This window comes from Pteronotus mesoamericanus, unplaced genomic scaffold, assembly GCF_021234165.1.
Source record: "Pteronotus mesoamericanus isolate MK-2021 breed Mesoamerican mustached bat unplaced genomic scaffold, CSHL_Meso_final scaffold_167, whole genome shotgun sequence".
NCBI lineage: Eukaryota > Metazoa > Chordata > Mammalia > Chiroptera > Mormoopidae > Pteronotus > Pteronotus mesoamericanus.
In genome coordinates, this window is record NW_026555308.1 from 25,718,129 (window position 1) to 25,740,335 (window position 22,207).

The 22,207-nt window shown below is 33.1% G+C and overlaps 1 protein-coding gene across 3 annotated transcripts in view; it reads right to left on the reverse strand.

Annotated features, from left to right (window-relative positions):
* SLC12A2 (solute carrier family 12 member 2) overlaps nt 1–22,207 on the reverse strand; it is a 93,019-nt gene that overhangs the window by 23,135 nt on the left and 47,677 nt on the right. For all 3 annotated transcript variants that reach the window (XM_054589868.1, XM_054589867.1, XM_054589869.1), the window contains exons 9-16: nt 22,056–22,140; nt 19,199–19,350; nt 11,530–11,637; nt 10,367–10,490; nt 9,200–9,301; nt 7,346–7,501; nt 5,920–6,019; nt 1,328–1,439 (exon numbers count right to left, since the gene is read on the reverse strand). In XM_054589868.1, coding sequence (XP_054445843.1) covers nt 1,328–1,439; nt 5,920–6,019; nt 7,346–7,501; nt 9,200–9,301; nt 10,367–10,490; nt 11,530–11,637; nt 19,199–19,350; nt 22,056–22,140 — 939 coding nt within the window. The remainder of the gene's footprint in view (nt 1–1,327; nt 1,440–5,919; nt 6,020–7,345; nt 7,502–9,199; nt 9,302–10,366; nt 10,491–11,529; nt 11,638–19,198; nt 19,351–22,055; nt 22,141–22,207) is intronic.

Consider the following 22,207-nt stretch of genomic DNA (forward strand, 5'->3'; position numbering starts at 1 on the left):
GACTGAAAAACAAGAAGTTTTCAGTATTAAATGAATGCAATTAGAAATTATTAAATCTGGAGAAGAGATCATGTAGAGAAAAAGAGCCTTCTGTTTTTCCACAAAAAGTTCCTCAGATTTGTTTGTTTCAAATGTCTGCCTTACTAATTTTCGGTAACCTTGAAATATCACTGAAAATTAAAATGAGCTATATAGTATAAATGCATTTTTTCTTCATACTTCTGTTATACAATGAAAGAACAGAATAAAGGAAATGAGTTTCAACTTGCAATTCTATTCGATCCTTGTAAGCAACATATAAAATGTATTATACACAAATGTATAAAGCAGAAAAATCTAAAAATAAGTTTAAGAGTATACTCTAATTACACATGAATAAGAAAAAATACAATTTATCTTCCCTAGTAGAAAAAATGCCCCATTTGGAATTTCTTGTGCTCAAGATTCCAACATGAATTAATGAACTTGGAGACGAACAAGAAAACTCCACAGGTTGCAAATAGGATCAGTGCTTCCATGTGACCTTCCACCACCGCACACAGACACATAAAACATGGCACTGACTTTGCTACTATTTAAGTAGAGAGCAGCTGTAGCAGGGGTGAATCATGGGCATACAATACACATCTTTAGCACCAAAACAAGATGAACAATAGAGCTTGGGGAAAAAAACTAAGCTGACAAATACCCCAATTTCTTGTGCAGAACAGGTGATCTATCATCTAGTGACTGTTTTCAATAGCCAAGATGCCAAAAAAAACAGAAAACTACTTTTGGATAAAAGTTACCACTATTTTTAATATTTCCTTTTACTCGTGGTTAAAACAAAAATTCATGGATAACCAGAAGTGTTTGAACTTGGAAATTCAACATTTGTTCCACTCTTTTTACATACTGAATACTAGGTATTTACCATGATTTGTCTACCTCCTCCAAACTTTTTTTTCTGGTAAGTAAACATTCGTAGTGTTCACAGGACTTTTTAAGAAATATCAGTAAGAAAAAACACATATGGAATTTCATTTAGGCTCCTTAGTTATCCAAGAAGCTACTTTCCTTAGCCAAACCATTCTATATGAGTGATACAGTTTGCTAAAATCTACTAAAAATAAATAAACAAGGCTTCAAATTCCAGTATCCTTTTAGAAATAAGATAATAAGACAGTTTATTGGCAAAAGTAATTTGACGAAAATAAGCTACCTTTAAAAAAACTCAACAGATTTGCTTACCTTTCCAAATTATTTCAGATCTAGAAAGCCCCACATAATATAAATTATATACACAGAGTGAAGAATGTTTAATATAGAAAACAAAACAAACACTTACCATGTGTACATGACCACAGATCATCAAGCCAACATTTTTTGTGAAATCATGAACAAGATGAAGTAAAGCTGGGCGTGAGTTTGGAGCACCTGTCATAACAAGACACTGTGGCCTAATTTAAGATTAAACAGAAAAATAACATTAGAGTGCAGGTTTTTGGTAGCATGGACATGATTTGAAGTAGTTTCTCTAAGAATATATTATTATGCTAGAATCTCATTTGTGGAATTGTCCTCAAAACACAGGCCACAGGAGTCTCATAAAAGATGACTTTTAACCTGGGTCTCTTGATACATGAGAAATGCAAAAACGGAAACTTCTTGGAACAAACGTTATGCCAAATATTCTTCAAAAGTAATAAGAAATATTATACATCAAGATTCTGGTCGGTATTACAGAAAGAAATGAACATGTTGATTTAAAAATATGTAACAACTTTTCTTCTTCTAAAAGTAATAAATATTCCAGTTCTTTCACAAGGTTCACAAAACTTCCTGGCAGCATGGCCTTACTAAAACAGGTTACTGTCCTCCTTAGTTTAATCACATCCTAACTACTTATACTTTGTAATATTAGCCTGCTCTAATCTAGCTTAATTTTTATGACTGTTGTCTTATGAGTAAAAACTACCTATGGTTAAGAAAAGCCATCTAAGGCTTCTATTTGAACTAAAAGTTTTAAATCTAATTAATTCTGATGAGAGACAAAATTGAATTAAAATGTCTTTGCAAACACAAGACAAGGTCATGACTTTCACATTTATTTTCCCTGACTACAAAAGGAAATCAGTCTTTGATGAAAAAATATTCAGGTATTCATTGTACAAGTTCAAACAGATAAGCAAAACTTCTTTAAAATAAGAATTTATATAACTAAAGCAAAATAACAAAGAGCAAATAGACGAAAAATTCTGCCTTAATCACTAAATTAATTGTTAGGGTAGTTTCTTATAAAATAAGCATGAAAACCTGAATAAAGACTGGAAAATATACTAGCATTCATAATTTTAGCAAGCTATCTGAACGACCAATTCTGTCTGAAACGCTTTGGGGCAATCAAATGTGAAATGCTCCTCTATGGCCCAGGCTGCTAATGCAAGTCCACTATCCCTATCTGAGCTTTAGCAGGTTACACTGGCTCCTCAGCTACAGATTACATTTACTAGCCTTCCCAGCAGCTAAAAATAGCTCTAGAACTGATTTACAGCCCACATGATATTCCTATTTCCAGGTCATGTCCTTTAATAAGGAAGCTGGCCATCCTCCAAATCTTCCTTTCCTTTCCCATGGATGTGGTCATGACATTGACCACATGGATAAAAACACCTCCCAGGGAATGATTGCAGACTAAGAAGATACAAGGAATGTGGAACCTGAGTGACCAGGTGCAGCAAATATGCCAAGAACCACCCATCCATCTCTTGAATACCACATAACACCGATGTCTCTTATTCAGCCACTGTATTTTTTCAGTTTTTTGTTATGGTACTTTAACCAATACTCAACATAGCCTATTACTATGGGAAATTAATTTGTAGTCCCCGTCTTTACTAAATAGTAAACATAGCACAAAGGCATACATAATTTGGTATAGTTTTATCATACCAAAAAAAGTATGGTGCAAAATATACTAGGGATGACTTTGAGTTAACAATGACAAAGTATGACCAGCTGCCTTCATTTTTACTCCTTCTGCAAAAATTTCCATATGATGGAAAACCACAGAAATATAAAGAATATTTACAACAGGATACAATAGCACTGAAATATTAAAAGCTAGAAAAGAGGTGGACGAGCAATACAAGATTTTATAAACCAGAAAAAGGTTAAATCCTAAATGAGCATAAGAGAAATCTGTGAAGCTACCTGATTTTACACCTAAAAAATAACCCAAAATGCCTAGGAGTTAAAGGCAGTATATGCAATTAGAAGTGTTCAGGGCAATGTGTTGAAGAAACTAGAATAAGAACTGGTTTACAGTTTTCATAAGAAGCAACTACACAAACCCAAATTATTACCATCACTCTGATGGGCAACTGTCCCTGTCCTTTTCCAACGCTATTAGGCCAGGACTTATTTGTTAGAGACGGCCACTGGTCTGGGAGCCACCAGCAACAGCTGAGGGCAGACACAATATTGTAAATTGGGAAGTGAGGAGGACATTCATAAGCTGTATGCAGAGATCTCCGAGCTCCTTTCCCACTTTGCTCTCAGAACTCTGGTAGCCAGGAGTTTAGCGACAAGCAGAAGATTAAAAGATTCTTTTCTGAGAAATCTAATCAGACCAAAAAAGAAAGCCTTTAAAATAACTTACCGTATTTTGCAGTGTATAATGTGCACCTTTTTTGTCCAAATTTTTGAGAGAAAAATAAGGATGCACATTATACAATGGGTAGTACTAATTTTGTATCTATATGAATGTTTTAAATTTTTTTATTTATGCTTATGCATTAAAAGTGTAGCTCCAGAAAGCAATAATGATATACGTATGCAAAATAATACCCTGGAATACAATAATCAGTTTTGTTTCTAAATGTAAATAAAATATGAATTGAGAAATTAAAATGAGAGATTTTTTTCCCTCAAAGTTTGGGCCAAAAACGTGGGTGCACACTATACACAGGAGCACATTATACACGGCAAAATATGGTAAATTTCTCAAAGAACCACCAAGGCCACATTAGTCTACATTAAGGACCTCACTGACAAGCCCTACCTACCGATGTAGAATGTCCCTGGCCAAGGATCACAGATACTTAAGACAAGGCTAAATCTAAGAACACAAATTAAAGAAACGGGAAACAGTGAGAAAGACACTTCAAGGAAATAGCAACTACAAAGTGAAGGAAACAAAATCTTTCAGCAAGTTTAGTGAAGGCGGTGATAGTGATAAAAAGTTGAACAAGAAAAAAAAATTGACTCCAGAGAAAACAATAAAAGCCACACCTGAAAGAAAAAGCAGTCATAATTTACCACATGACTTAGTTCTGAATCATGTTTAGTTATAAAAAAAATACCAAGTATGATCTAATCAAAATAATGGCATTAAAATATTTTGGGAGGATGAGGTAAAGGGAGGGGTGAGTATGTGTGGTAAGTGCATGTGGATGAAAGATATCAACAGATAAAGCCTAAAATTAAAAACCAAAAGTATAGCAAGACAAGGATGTTGTTTAGGAATATGAAATAAGTGTTGAAAGTGGTTGCCTGTAGTATGAAAGAAATATGAGTATGAGAAGTTGGGAAAATACTGATTTTAGTGACAAACCTGTTTTCCTTTCTATGTTAATATGTAATTCTGATGAAAATGTTAAAAGCCTTATAGGGACAAAATAATTTTTAAAAAATGTTTCCATCATTATAATAAACCAAAGCAACAGGTTTGATAGAAAATTAACCCTGACTCTTGGATACATATGCTCTCAGTTCTGGGATACAACTTTTTACATAAAGGAAATGATTTCCATTTTCTACCATACTCAGCATCAACTATCCACAATGCACTGAAATTAAAGTCTTCCTCCCAGGGCTCTCATTCCTTTTTTAATTTTCCCCCCAATTTCTCTCGACACTAAAGTTGCAGATCTGTGGTCTCTGGGGACTTTTCATTTGAAGAAAAAGAGGATGTGTGGATCAAAACAGGTAACAAAAAGAATACACAAACACTTTTCTTACTGGGAAAAATTTGGTAGAACAAGTCTTTTCTGGTGCTTATCCCCTCTTCAGGGTATCTTTAAAAAACATTTTCCCTTTTGGTTTACTGAGATACATGGAATATATTTCTGTGTTTACTGTGCAGAAGCGAATGAGAGGTGATTACTCATGACTACAGAAGATTACCTGTTCACAGCCAGGCTTTAAGTGAACAATATGAGAATGACCGTCTAATGATCTTTTTTAAAAAAATGACAAGCCTACTTTTAACTAAGTATAATCTGTAACTTCTAAGAATATATGTAAGGGAATAATATTTCTGGATTTAGAGAGGTATATATCAATAGGGCCTTTAGAAATTGATTCTTATCAATTATTAGAAGCATGTTAAATTAAGGAATAGTTTTTAAATTTGATGACTGATCAATAAACTATTAAGATAAAAATATAGTTATTTATTGAGAAAAATAATAATAAATACTTTATATTCTAAGGCATTGACTCTATTCTTGAAATTGGTTTCCAGTTCGTCAATGGTGAGAAAGAAGTGACTAACATGAAAATGGTCAGTGCCTTAAAAAAATGACAAAATATGGTATGTCAAAATCTTACAGGTTTCATACTTATAGAGTGTTATATGACTTCAATGGCCACGGAGAGAAAGCACTGTTTACGTGATGGTTCTTACCATTTAAAAGTCTTCAGATGAGACCCCTGAAACATTCACATTTTTGTAAGGTAGATCATAATTTATCTCTTAGTAAAATTTGATAACTAAGAACCTCAACCTTGTCCTTGAATAAACTGCCCAAGTTCAATGAAAACAAAAAATAATATTCTATGCTTTTAGAGAACTTTTTATGAAATGTCAGCATGTGAACAAGTAAATAACTGATTGCCACTTAAGACAAAATGTTTCTGTGTTACCTTATCACTTACCTAAAGTTTTTCACATGGTCTTCCACTCCAGAAAGACGAATGGAATGCTGCAGTGCAGTCAGGTAAGTCAGGGCTTGCGTGGAGGATCCCCAGTTCACATCTGTGGGCAGAGAGTGTTACACAGAACACCAATGTTAACAACCAATCAATAACCAGTTTGAGACACAAAGAGAAGGTAACAATGCTCACACATTTACAAAGTCAGTTGCTAAGATAAACTATTATAGTGGGAACTTTCAATAGTTCAGGTACATAGCGCAACATTAAGACAATGCTAATATGAACTTTAACTGCACTTAAAGAAAAAGTACAATTTAGAAAAAACTGAGATGACAGGGCTGCAGACATGCCATGTGTGCAATTCAAGAGTCTTTCATAAAGAAAGGAAACATTTTTAAATCATTGTTTATATAGCCAAAGGTTAAAAGGGAAAGAGACAGCTCTCCAAATGTTGAGAAATCCTATATATAGTACTCAACAGTTTTAAGTTATTTGAATAGTCAATTTTTTTTTTTTTTTTTTTTTTTTTGCCTTATTGAACAAACAGCCTGGATAGAAATGATCACTTTAGGCACTTGTTACTTTGGAGACTCAATAGGCATATTACAGAAATGATGACTTCTAAGATGGTTAAAATAATATCTTCTTTGTCCATTTCATTTCTAAAGCCGTCACTCTAATCCAAAACTTCAACATGTAGTATTAGAACTACAAAATGTTTCCTCACTGTTTTAAATGCCTACACTGCAACTACTCTTGCAATCTCTCCCTGATCTGTTCTATTGGGCCAAAACTTTTCAAACCTGTACCACTGGATCTTTCTTCTGTGTCACAGGTTACCATAGTGAAGAGTGGACCAATCCTAATATATTTTAGTATCATCATCTTATGTGATGGTATACCAAGAGTTATCAATAAGACACATTCTAGGTAATCTCTGACTCTTTCCCAGTTAAAACATGCTTGTCCAGTCTTCCCTGCCACACAGTAGGCTAGTGGGGGGATACTGTGTCTTCTAGTATTTTGTGAATTCCATTGTACATATTACAATAGGCACTAAGACTACGGTAATACACATACATACGCTTACTAAGCTAACAGTTACTACGGTACTACAAATCTAATCCTTTCAGAGAATAATTTTAAAGCCTATTGAGTGCAACAGAATGTTAAATACACAAATTTGTTATCTTTCTACAAATAGGCTACACATAGGATTAAATTTAATTTATGGGTAAAAATGGAATTCCACAGAATAAAACATCATGATTGTTTTATTGAAACTACATATATTTGGAAATAAAATATTTGAAGTTTTACACAGAGTACCTTTTAAATATATAAAAGATGATGCTTAGATATGAAAAGTAGCAAAACATTTCTAGATGTTTCTAGCTTGAAATACTAAATAGAAAAGGCTACTGACCTGGTTTCTTGTAGGTAACGTAAATATACAGCCCAAGGACTATCACATATGTCAGCAGCGCAGCCCACCAATTAATGACAAACATCACTATGCAACACAGAATTGCTCCAATAAGTGATATCCACATATTGTAGTATTTGAATGCGGGACGCCATCCTAACAATAACAAGTAACATAGATAAATCAAAGTCATATCCCTCATCTGCTGTAGGCAATAGTACATATGTATGCATAAAATAAATTTTTTTGTGGCTGCTACACAGAGAGGGCTTTAAATAGTAAGTATAAGGCTAATATAAAACAGTAATGTCATAGACCATTACTAATCACAATTAAATTTCATGGTTCTTGATGGCCATAAAAAGGGTACATTTATTTACTTCCATATTATTCTATCTTACTAGCTCCGTATCCAATAAACTCTTTACCAAAAAAACGGTAAGTCATCCTACCCTAGTTAACTCTAAAATCTAGATAAGGTTTTTATAAAAAGAAGTTTAAATTGAGTCCTTAGTAGTGTGATGGCTTTCTTTCCTGATTTTTAGTATGAGAAATATCCATATTCTAATCAATATAAAAGTTTCAACAAAACGTTCTTAAGAATTGTTAAAAAGTGACGTATTTACTAAAAAAAATTAACTATAGAAATATATCTTCCCGTTTGGTGAAATATTTATGAATTAAGCTTCACTCTAAAAAATGTTGAAGACAGTGTTTTAAAATGTCCATTCATAGGTAGTTCCCTAGGCAAACCTATTATTTTTAAATCATTTCAATAAAATTTATAGTATTTTAAAAATTAAACTTTTAATTTTGAGATAATTACAAATTCACACAGAGTTGTATATAAGAAATAGTAGATTTCAGGTACTTTTTACCTTGTTTCCCCCAATTATAATGTCTTCTAAAATGATACTATAATATCACAACTAAGATATTGGTACTAATACATTCAGATTAAAGAACAGTCCAACACAAAGATCCCTTGTGCTATTGCCCTTGTAGAGCCACACCCACCTCTAAAATTTATTCTTAAATTTGAAAAAAATTAAGAAAATCTGAAACTAAGATATTTGTTTTCTAGGTTTCCATACATTATTCTTTCCTATTCTGAGAGATTTTTAGATCCCTAAAAGGAACAGTGCTTTTGTTCCTTCATTTCTTTCCCTGATGCCCAACTGGTGTCATGGTTTATAACAAAAATCCCATAACAAAAGTATTCTCAGTTGATAATGACCTCCCTTTATATTAGAACTCCACAGAACTCATTGTGTTAAAAATATTTCCTGTCCTGGCCGGTGTGGCTCAGTAGACTGAGTGCCGGCCTGTGAACCAAAAGGTTGCCAGGTTGGATTCCCAATCAGGGTACATGCCTGGGTTGCGGGCCAGGTCTCCTCCAGTAGGGGTGCACAAGAGGCAACCACACCCTGATGTTTCTCTCCCTCTCCCCCTCCCTTCCCCTGTCTAAAAATAAATAAAATCTTTAAAAATATATTTATGGACAGGTTAACTGTATCATAATGTTCTTGCAACTGAAAGAGAAAGCAGCTAAATAAGCAATAAAAACACACAAAAAAGTAAAATAATTACTTCACAGTTCTGGTCAGAATTTGGGAGTAATGCTATCTTAAATGATGAAAACAAAACAAAACAAAAAAACTAAGTATTACCAGTAAACTTCATGATAAAGAGATCTTTGAAGACTCACTTAATCTGACTCAACTATAAAGAAAGACTGAGATTTTTATGAGCAAATCCCATGCACACCATTTTAAAAAATGCACTCAAATTTTATTTCCTCTAAAATCAAAGACACTACTACATTTTAAAAACTTTTTTAAAATGAAAAATCACCTGGAGATTTTGCAAGCGATGCATGAAATACCGAAAAATTGATCAATGCATAGGATGCAAGGAAGAAGTTAGAGATAATTGGAGCAATAACATTCAGTTCAGCTGCAAAAGAAACAAGGTATATTTACTGACATATAAACACATTTTTAACTTTTCAAAATTATGAATTATTCAAACCTTTAGGTAATAGTGTAATGCTACTCCTATATCAACCATCCAGATTTAATAAATATATTTTGCCATATATACTTCATGTACTTTTCAGAAATCAAACGTTATGAGTAGTTAAAACCCCTTGTATACATCACTTTTCAAAGTTGGTGTATTATTTTTCTAATGCCATATAGTTTTAATACATGCATATATATAGTCAGTCGGCATTAGGTAGTATCATTTTGGGGTTTTTTTTTTTTAGAAGTTACATAAATAATATCATATGTATCATTCTGCAATGTGATTTTACATTGATTATATTTGAAGTTCATCCTTACTGATACATGAAAACCGAGTTCATTCTTTTTTTATTGCTGAATATTATTATGCAGTTTCATTCTTCCTTTGATAGGTTTAGGTATTCAGGTTGCTTCCATTTTTGACTATTATAATTAGTAATACTAAAAATATTACTGTATATGGGCACATATGCAAGTTTCTACAGGGTACATACCCCTAAAGAGAATTGCTGGATTATGGGAAACTTTACTAAATATTGCCAACTTGTTCTCAAAAAGCAACTATACCTAATACATACACCTAACATTACATGAGAGTTAGTTTCCACACTTTTAATGAATCAGACTTTTAATAAAAGTGTAATACCCATTAGCTCACAGTAGTCAGAGATAAAGTGCCAAAAAGCAGATCAGTAGAGGCCCTACTTTCAGGGGAAAGACTCTGAAATCCCCTTCTTTATGCTATTACTATATTTGTTTTAGGGACAAGAACATAAGAGTTCTTTCTAACCCTAGTTGGGACTTAATGATGGTAATAATTTTAGAAAATATGTATTGTGTGCTATTATTTGCAATATTCCTTAAACATTCATTTGATTGGAAAGAAGCTTAGTATAGTATGCAAAGTAACATTGTTTATTCTTTAATAATTCAATGTTTAGAGCTAATATAAATGCATCAAAATCTCCAATAGCACACCATTTATTTGACTAACCAATTAAGATGAATCCAAGTGCAATTAAGAATGTTAAGATGTAACCACGAAGCGGTTCATTATTTTTCCCATAACCTTTAGCAAACATCTGGAAAGCTGGGTAGATGTTGTCTTTACATAGAGCCTAATGAAGAAATGGGAACAATAAAATAAATGAAACATTTCAAAACCAGGCATACAACTTTGCTTATAGTTACAACAGGTTAATCAGGAATGAAACCCCTGTTTCTAAATCTTTTGCCTCTTTCCCCTGTTTCACACTGCTTCATCTACAAACTGTAAAGAAGATTCAAACATCACAAGAATCAGAAAGGGTTTAGAATACCAGAAGTTTTTGTCCACCTTACCCCGCCCCCAGGCTGAAATTCTTTTATGAAGAAAGAATCAGAAAAGCAGGCACAGAAATAGAAGACATTTGGAAGCTTGGGAAGTATGATGGAGGTGTGACCTACTTTTAAAAATAAGTCCAAATGCTACACTTAAAGCAGATAAAAATCCTAATTACAGAACTTAATCATTTTTGTTAAAATACTGAAACTGTTTTAAGAAATATATCCTACATCTTTACTGTACTAATCATCTACAACTACATTAAGAACAAAGCTGCAAAATCAACATTTCATTGATTTGATTTAGTAATAAAAATATTTTCTATTCAGTATCAACTGTTCATTTAATGCTCATTAAAAGGAGATAATATCTTATTCATCGTTATACTCTGAGTACCTAACACACTGTGTAGCACATAATAGGCATTCAAATATTTGTAAAAATAAAACATTTAGGTCGGCATCATGCTGTGGAAGTAAGATACTTTAATTCTGATTTATGGTCTTGGACCACACTCTTTATTCCTTGTGAGACACTGAAAATTTATACTAACAGAGTATGTATAAATAAAGCAAAAATTCATCAGTACTTCCAGAAAAACAATTCAAGGACTATACTCTGACATTATGTAAATACATAAATGTTTACATAAATATATGTATTCATATTCATGTGTATAAAATTATATACTCCAGTCTTGATGTGTGTGTGTGTATATAATATATACACATGGGATTGACAAAAGCAAATAATTTAAAAATATTTATAATCCCAGAGTAAAGACATTGCTTTAAACTCCCCTTTAATAAAGCATGTAATGTTAAAATGCTTACCTGAAATATTTTGGGAGCACTCACAAGGGATGCTAATGCAGAGGAAAGAGTGGCTGAAAAGATACCTGCAGAAATTAATGGGGCAAATCCTGACACCATGCTCATTACCTTAAAAAAAAAAGTGATAAAAATGAAAAAGTAAGTCTTTAAAAAAAACCCACAATACTATACATCATTGTTATTCTAATAAAGGAGACTAATATTAGGGAAAACCTGATTGTAATAATAAACATTATTTCTTACATACATTACAAATTCAAAAACAGACCTACCACTAACCTTGACCATCAAAAAAAAATCTTTCCATTTTGTAAAATTTCTAAAATGTATAATGGCAGAGAGAAGAGCATACTGAACCACCAAGCATCCATCACCCAGTTTCAACAATGACCAACTCGGGGCCAATCTCCACATTGTGAATCAAACCACAGATATCATTTCATGCATAAATGTTTCAGTATTTACCTCTAATGCATAAGAACTTTTAACAACTGTAACTGCAAAGCCACTGTCACAGATTAAAAACTACATAATTCCTTTTATAGCACCAAATAACCAATCAGCATTCAAATTTCCCAAACTGTCCTGCTTCTTTTCAAAATGGTTTGTGCAAATCAGTATCTGCCAAAGGATTATACTTTATATTTGACGTGTGTCTTATATAAGTCTTCTTAAACCTAGATTTACCCTTTCCTTTATGTTATTATTTTTATGTCATTTCTTCTATAGAAACCCCCCACTCTTGATTTTCCCGACTGCATCTCCACTGTGTTTAATCTGTTCCTCTCACCTCTATTTCTAGTCAACTGCTAAGCGGATCGACAGTTAATCAGACTAAAGTACAGATTTTTGGGCAGGAATATTTGAAGGTGATGTGATATAATTCCATTGGGAATACTGTTTCCTTTTTGGAGGTTAAGATAGTTGTTTGGCATTGTGGTTATTTTTTTGGGGGGGGGGGGGGGGGGGGTTGTTTTTTAAACAGTGCTTTTTAGAGATGAATATGAAAATATTTCCAGGTGAAATAATCAAAGTCTAGGATTTACTTCTAGAACTCTGAATTATCGGTGCATGGCAAATTTTGTCTTACTTATAATTGGTGAACCTGGAAAACATGTATGCTAGATACATTATATTGTTTTCCCTATCTTTGTATATGTTCAAACATTTCCAATCGTGAAGCATTCTTTTTTTTTTTAATGGATAGATTATTTAGATCATGAAAAGACAAGTAAATCCAAACCGAGGATTTCAATGCAAAGTAACTTCCCTTAATTTTTCAAAATGTCAGCACCCTGAAAAATTAAAATAGGCAAGCTGGGAACTTCTCTAGATTAAAGGATTTTAAAATAACAAGGTAACTAACTGCTGTGCATGATTCCAGGTTGGATATTACTAGATGTGGGAAAAATAACTATATAGGACTTCATGGGACAAATAAGGAACTATGAATATGGAATATATATTTAGAATACATTGTTTCATCAACAAATTGCCTGAGTGAGATAACTGTACAGTGCTTGTACAGGATGTTTTAAATATTTCAAACTGACTATCATGTGGCAATGTCTAAAATTTTTTCTTGTATATTTGAGGAGAAAAATATACATACATACATAAAAAGATAAACAAATGGGGCAAAATATAAACAACTTGTAAATATAAATGAAGGGTAGGCACACAGTTATTTATTGCACTGATGCATCTTTGAAATTTGTCAAAATACCAAATTGAGGTGGAATAACTGTTGACAAATTCAGGTACTGTCCAACTAGATCCATCCGTTATAAATTTCACCAGCAGTGAATAATGATGATCATTACTAGAGTCATTCAATAGTGGAGATTTACCTTTCATTTATATTCACCAAGAAGCACGCCAACTGATACCAAGGACTAAAATCGGGCTTTAAGCTGTTTGTGAGTATTATAATAGTTGGCGGCTATAAACATTTGACTGTAATTTAATACTTTAAATCACATGTAAAATTACCTGACCATGACACCTAAGTCTGGTTTCATGTGTACATAAACCACTTTATTTCACTTAAGTGTATATTTCTGAAGACTTAATATTAAAACAAGTGAAGAATACATTTGTTTCAAGACACATTAGCATTGACTTCCAGCCAAGATGGAAGTGTAGGTAGATACACGTTGCCTCCTCGCACAGCTAAAAGAAGGACAACAGCAAATTTAAAAATAAAAAACCACCACAACTGCCAGAAAATCAAACTGTATCAAAGTCTGACAATAAAAGAGCTAAAAAAGAAACATTCATCCAGACCGTTAGGAGGCGTGGAGCTGGGCGACTGTGGCAGAGAGGACTCAACAGAAAGACAGCAGCTGGAGGGCCAGGAGGTCCCATATTTGCATGCGGGTAAACGGAGAAACCACTGGGGACCGAGACAGACCGTGCAACCCAGGGTTCCAGTGCGGAAAACTAAAACCTCTGGAGATAAAAACTTGTGGGGGTTGTGGTGGCAGGAGAAACGCCCAGACTCACAGGAGAGTTTGCTGGAGAGGTCCACCGGGTCCCAGAACATACATTAAACCCACCCACCTGGGAATCAGCACCAAAAGGACCCTGTTTGCTTGTGAGTAGTGGAGGAAGTGACTGAATGCCAGCGGAGAGCCAAGCAAGCGGCATTGTTCCCTCTCTGGCCCCTGCCCCACATACAGCGCCACAACACAGCCACTGTGGGTTGCCCTGACCTAAGGCTCCACTCCTTACAACATAACAGGAGCACCGAGACAAAGAAATATGACCGAAATGAAAGAACAGATCAAAACTCAAGAAAAAATAAAACTAAGTGATAAAGAGACAGCCAACCTATCAGATGCAGAGTTCAAAACACTGGTAACCGGGATGCTCACAGAAATGGTTGACTATGGTCATAAAAATAGAGGAAAAAGTGAAGGCTATGCAAAGTGAAATAAAGAAAAATATACAGGGAATCAACAGTAAAGGGAAGGAAACTGGGACTCAAATCACTAATTTGGAGCAGAAGAAAGAGATAAACATTCAACTGCAACAGAATGAAGAAAACAAAAATTCAAAAAAAGGAGAAGAGACTTAGGAACTTCTGGGACAACTCTAGACATTCCAACATCCAAATCACAGGGGTGCCAAAAGGAGAGCAGGAAGAAGACAAAATGGAAAACTTACTTGAAGAAATAATGAAGGAGAACTTCCCCAATCTGGCCAAGGAAATAGACTTCCAGTAAGTCCATGAAGTCCAGGAAGCTCAGAGAGTCCCAAAGAGGTTGGACCCAAGGAAGAACATACCAAGGCACATCATGAGTACATTACCCAAAATTAAAGATAAGGAGAGACTCTTAAAAGCAGCAAGAGTAAAGGAGACAGCTACCTACAAAGGAATTCCCATTAGACTATCAGCTGATTTCTCCAAAGAAACCTTACAGGCAAGAAAGGGCTGGAAAGAAATATTCAAAGTCATGAAAGGCAAGGACCTACATCCAAGATTATTCTATCCAGCAAAGCTATCACTTAGAATGGAAAGGCAGATAAAGTACTTCCCAGATAAGATCAAGTTAAAGGAGTTCATCATCACCAAACCCTTTTTGTATGAAATGTTAAAGGGAATCATCTAAGAAAAAGAAGATCAAGACTCTGAACAGTAAAATGACAACAAACTCACAACTATCAACAACTGAACCTAAAAAAAATAAACCAAACTAAGCCAACAAGTAGAACAGGAACAGAATCACAGAAATGGAGATCCCATGGGAGGTTATCAGTGGGAGGGAGAGGAGGAGGATGGGGGAAAAGGTACAGGGAATAAGCATAAATGGTAGGTACATAATAGACAGGTGGAAGTTAAGAATAGTATATGAACTGGAGAAACCAAAGAACTTATATATGACCCATGGACATGAACCCGGGGCAGGGGGAATGCTGGTGGGAAGAGGGGTGCAGGGTGGCAGGGAATAAAGGGAGAAAAAAAGATGGGACAACTGTAATAGCATAGTCAATAAAATACACTTTAAAAAAGATGCATTAGCATTGGCTTTTCTGAAAAATCTCATCTGGGAAGAAAAGAACTTGAAAAGATGCTTTTTCTATTCCTCCCTTTAATAATTTAGCAGTTACATATATGCCATTAATTTTTCATAAGCATATTTTTTAGTTATTAGTGCTATTTAGCATTGCCAACCCTGTCTTTAGAAAATGACACTATAAAGGACATAGGAGGGGGAACCTCCCAAAAAACCCATAATTATCTCCTGGAGTGTGGGCCCCCCTTGTAGTACAGGCTTCTCCTGCTAGGTGAGTGTTCTAGGAACCCACCTGCAGCAGTGTATCAGCTGCATTGTCGTGAGACGCTGAGTTCAGCTTCAGTGAACTGTTTTCAAGACTCTTTCAATGCATTTGCCCGTTTCATGATGGGTGATTTATGAGCACACCTGCCCACACTGTGCTGAGTGTTCAGCAGTTTTTGACCCAAAACGGCATGACCCCTATGCTCCACCCTCCCTATTTACCCAATCTCACCCTGAGTAACTTTTTGTTGTTGCTTTCCTGGATGAAAAAAGTCTTCAAAGGGAAATGTTTTGCCAATGTGGAAGAGATGAAACAAAAAATGGGAGAATCACTAAAAGGCATCAAAATCAATGCGTTCAAAAATTGTTGAGCAGTGGAAAAAAGTCTTGATAGGTGTATTGCATTAAATAAAGAGTACTTTGAAGGTCACTGAAGTTTAAACATTTAAGAATAAATACACAATTTTTAATAAATAAATTGCCGGCCTTTTTGGGTCCCCCCTCATATAAGGTGGAGCAAGATAAAAATGGGCAGACTTCCTTTTTGTTATCCATACTTATTAGGTAGAAAGAGAATTCTGCGTCTATCCTCAATGATCTCAAAGTTAAGTAAGGGCAAAGATAGGAAATAAAAAAAAACTAGTGAAGAACAGAAAATGTGATACACTGATGGATTAAGGCAAAATTGACACCAGTGGCATTACTTACAACCATAATCTTTCACCTTTTATGTTTTGAAGAAAAAAATTACATTTTCTCTTCTTCCATAACCTCAAAATGAGGTAAATAATGCTCCCTGTTTAGCATCTGAAAACACTATTTGCCAGCTTTCCTGTTTTCTAGTTACACATTTACTCAATAACTTCTGCATTTCCCACCATTTTATGATAAAATTTGAGTAGCAACAATAATGATAATACTGGTAACATCAGTGTTGTTCACAATACATAGTGGAAACAAAGCAGAAAAAGAAACGATGGCTTTGTCTCTAAAAAGAAAAAAAAAGACAAGTCTAATAAAAGTTAAAAACATGGCAAATAAAATGAATGTTGAATTTGTGTGCTGGGTTTGTGTGTGTTGATGGTTTAGAGTTCAAGAAAATCTTAAGGGCACACAGATTTGGACATATAAAGAAGCAGCAGTTGCATTCCAAGCACAGTGAGGCACCAAGTAAAGAAGGAAGCAGAGTCAGCATGTACGCATGTAGACATATACAAACACACCATGACTGCAATCCAGTCCCAGCAGAAGGCAGTGGGATATAAGTTTGAGTATGAAGTGAAGTGCTTGGACTGAGCAAAGAAGCTCACTTTTTATTACACAACAGTGAGTGAAGGTTTCAGGGGACATTAAAATGTAGAAGTAGAATAAGAAACATAAGAATATATGTATAAAAACTTAAAATTTAAGACAAATAAGGTAGACCAAATCACTTTTTCTCCTAAAGTATGAAAAGTCAAATATATGTAAAGCAGCATTACAAAGTATGGCTTTGTATATATTTCATGATGGAGACTTCAATTTATATGCCCCTCAGTTATGTGCTATACTCCACTCTTCATTTTCCAATGACTAGCAATTTATATTTTCATAGGTCTTTTTTTCACATGTTGTATCACTTTACGAAGCATTTTTTAAAAATTTGCTTAAATTAGAAATGCAGCTTTATGTATACAAACTCTTCTTTGCGTGAATGAGTCCATACTAGACTTGATAAAGACAATACGCTTTTTTATTTTAAGGCAGCAGCACAGAAATTTGATTGGCATTTCAGTCACTGGGCAGAGAACAACATTTGTGCCTTTCATACACAATATCAGTGTCACAACTGGCCTGAATCGTTAGCTGGACATGAATACTTTCTTTCATTCCTATGATTTTGCCTAGTCTTGTGACTAGCAAAAACAAACTTCTGTTACATAATTGGGTTCAATATTTTAAACCAGTGCAAGTGCAGTCAATTGCATGAAGCTATACAATAGAAAATAAAAATAATGTCATCGAAAATTTAATTTCCAAAATTTTGTTCCAAAATTTTGTTATAAAATTTAATATTCTACATAAGATATATACTGTTCTAAAATACATTAAATCCTCAACTATACTGCTTATTGTGTTTACATAATACTGGAAAAATACTAAAAAGCAAAATTATTTTTTTTACTTAGAACTAGTAGAACCATCTATCGTAAAAATTTACCACAGAATATTTTGTTGTAGTCTCCTGAATCTATTACATCTTTGTGTGCATATTTTTCTAGCATTCTAAGACTTACCAAGCAACTCTCAAAATTATCCTCTGAATTTTAGTAATCCCTTCTCCCTTTATATAAAATTTATTGGTTTCTAAAAACCTATATATTTTATAAAAATTTCATTTTACTTTCAGAACTTAAACAAGACTGATACTCTCCAAATACTTGCAATTAATAATCTTTACATAGTTCATATGTTTTAAAAGTTCAGAAACTTTCAAACATTAATTAAGAATTTAATTCTGTTGTTAGGTAGTGGTTTGTCACAGCATGACTATATGGGCCATATCTAATTAAATAACACTATTGATACTGACCACTACTTTTAAAGAGGTATTTTTATTTAAAACAATTGAGGCACCTCTAATTAGAAAACTGAACTCATTTCAACTAGAATGGATTTAAATTGCTCACAATAAAAATGATAAACTTAGGTGTATATCTAACAAAATACGTTATTTGTGTGACTCATATTCTGAAAACTATATAATGCTAATAAAAGAAATCAAAGATCTAAGTAAATGGAAAAGCATACTGTGTTCACGGATTGGAACACTCAACAAAGTAAACATGTAAATTCTCCTCAAACTGACATACAAGATTTGTTGTAGATAGAATAAAAACATAAGATTACTCTAAAATTTATATGGAAAAGCAAAGAAACTAAAATAACTAAAACAATTTTGAAAAAGGATAAAATGGAAAAAAAAATGACCAACCTGACTTTAAGACTTATTATATAACTACAGTAATCAAGATGTATGGTGTTCATAGAGGAACAGACACACAGATCAATGGAATACAGAATCCAGAAATAGACCCAACAAATAGGACCATGTGTGAGATGCTCTGCTGCATCCTTCCTTTCTGAAACAGTGTACTACATATATTACACTCTAAGTGTTACCCTTGGGGGTCTCTTTGCTCTTGAATGGCTTCAGGTTTTACTCTTCCATATTTTTCTGTTTGTCCAATTAGTTACATAAAGTCTTTTTAAAAATATATTTAGGTATACTGTAAGAACAGCCCTCCTTTCTAAGTTACTGCCATACTCTGAATGATCAGATTTGATAGTAGTATGACCTCTAGATAAATACAGAATGAGTGTATTAACATAAATATGATGCTCACCTGGAAGTTGTTCATTAGGCCATAGGAACAAGGATTGCTTTCACAATAAGAAAAGTCAAAGTTTAATTTGCAGGCTGCAGAAGTACAGTTTGTTAGCTCTGTTACAATAGTGTCATTAACGTTTCCGGTGGCATCCCGCACAACACAAGAACCTGAAGCACAAGTGACAATGAGAACAAATAATATAGCTAGCTTTTATATCCATTTCAAAATCATATATACCCATAAAGAAATTATGATATTGACTACATATATACCTGCTTATAATAGCACACACTGCATTTACAGTTAAGATAGCTTTACATGAAACAGAATTGGGAAAGCACTGTTTTCCCCAATGTTTAAGTTGTGAAATGAAACCTTATGAAGAGTAGTATCTAAACATACATACTTAACAACCTTGGGAATGGTTGTTTATAAATGGTATATTAGGAAAACTATTTCCTGGCCTATTTGGTTAAGACATCCTTAAGCAAATATAAAATCCTTGTGTTCGAAGAATTTCAAATGGCAGAAATATTTTCCTGTACTCCAAATATCTATATTTGAAACCTGCAAAAGATCAGACTTCAAGTAATATTTTCTTGACTGGAAAACAATTTGAACACTGATGAATTATAACTCTATTTAAACCTGTGTCTCAAGTCAGTCTACCCTGATATTAAAAAAAATATAGTATCTGAGATTTGCTTTAAAATAACATACGGGGCAAAGTGAATGGGTATAGATGAACCAAGATTAGCCATGTACTGATAATTCTTGAAAACTTTTTTGAAGCTGGGTGGCAGCTGTTAGTGTATGCTCATTAGAAAATGCTCTCTATTTTTGTGCAAAATTGAAAACTTCCACAATAAACATTTAAAAAGGTTTCTTGAAGAAAACAGTTTTACTTCTGAAGTATTTTAATACTACTATCTTATCATATATGAGGTAATATAAGCATTACAGAAAAAAATGCCCAATAAAGGGAAAATTAAGTTTGAAGGGGAGAATATTTTAATGACTTGACAGACTACATATCGTTCTTTATTCTTAGATTTCTTCATCTAATTTTCAGAACAATGTTTCCTTAAAAAACCATGTTTCCTTAAAGGTATTTCTGAAACCATTAGGTGGGGAGGAGGGAGAACCAAGCCCTGTCTAGTTCTAAAGCAGTTATGCTTTTATGTGTTTCATATTCCAAAATATGTTTTGTGGGAAAAAAGCCCCGCTGCTTTGAACTAGTTATAGTGGTGTAAAGCCAGTCTTTACTGGTTAGGCCACTGAATTATCAGGGAGAAAGGGCTACTCCTATTGCTTTAAGGGCTAATGTAGATAGAAAAAAACGGGTATGAAGGCCAGTAGTGTTAGAGGGTCAGATAAAAAAACAAACATTTATTTGTTATAACAAAGTACTTTTCAATTTGAAATATATTGTTACATCATTCTTTAAATTATAACTAAATTTTCTTTAGCTATGAAACTAAATTTTCTTTATCCTATGTATGAAATACACAAGAATACTAGGTAAGAAACTTTTAAGGGAACAAAAAAATATTTTATATATTGGTAAGATTATAAGTAGCATATAGTATATTTGTTTTTAAAAAAATGAGATTTATGTATGAATTTTAAGGCTAAATAAAATCTAATTCCTTTTTAAAATTTTAATTTAGCCCAACACACTAATCCTGAATATTAGCATTTCTAATTCTTGCTTAGTGATTTTTCAATATTAAATTTACACAAATTAGCAGTAGTTTGTTAAAAAAAAAGTTCCCATTACTTCCCCCAAATGACTCCATATATGTCAAAAATGAAATTTCTTACTGAAATATTATGGAAACCTTATATTCTATAGTGTATGAATTTGGAGTTTGTGATTCTTTAAAGTGACTCAAAATAAGATTGACTCTTACAGTATGTTTAAAATATTTATAAATTATTGAACTTTAAGGTTTGTGTATTAAAAACAATGCTTATATTTCAGGAATATGTTTCCTGGGTAAAGTATATAGTTTCATGAAAGTTAATAAATTTGAGATAATTCATCTAATCAGTGTATGCAAATTATATGCAAATTAATAGTTATTAATTTTTTTTCTGGGCTACGTTTCAATTAAAGAAACTACTCTAATAAATAGCCTAGAAAGAATGTATTTGAAAAGCAAAAAACTAAAACCCACTTTGCCATGTAAACAATTCTTTCAAGCAAGCACCAGTTATCCTTGGTAATGAAATCTCTAAACTTCAATTCTGTCATCTATAAAACATTGAGTTTAGAGATTGGATGATCACTAAGTCCTTTCAAACTCTAAAATGCTATTTGTCTATAAATGTAATAAAATGATAAACACCATTTTCATTCCATTTATTAAGACTTTAGTAAGTTTTTTCATTCAACTTAGTATGTCCTGTTTATCAAAATCAGTTTTTATTTACGGTAAAAAAAAAAAAAAAAAAAAAAAGCTAGGTACTGCTTAATTGTCTTGAAACAATCTTCGTATAATAAGATTACAAGAAAATATTAAATCATCACCATATATAAAAATATTCAAGAATTTTTAAAGAGAGTTAAATATATTTTACTTATAAATAATATTTTCTATAAATATATCTCTGAAATTTAATAGTTTGCAGATAAGATCTTATATAATTTTCTAATTTATCATAATTAACAAAAATCCTGGAGGAGTAGCAATAGATAATTTGGTGATTATATAAAATCACTACTTAAAACTATTTTTTAATTAAAATATGCCACACCGTGTCTTTTTTACTGAAATATTTCTAAATTTAAAAATGTCATGAAATAACTATTTATAGTATGTACATTGTGAAACTTCTGAAACATATAAAGAAATATAAGGTTATTTACCTACAGATACTGCAATTCCTACGTAAACCAACGTAGTGATTAAAATGGCTAAGAGTGTTCCTTTGGGTATGGCTGACTGAGGATCCTAGAACACAAGAAGATTTTTTTTAAGTATACGTTTAAAAATATATGTATACCATTTTTAATATATG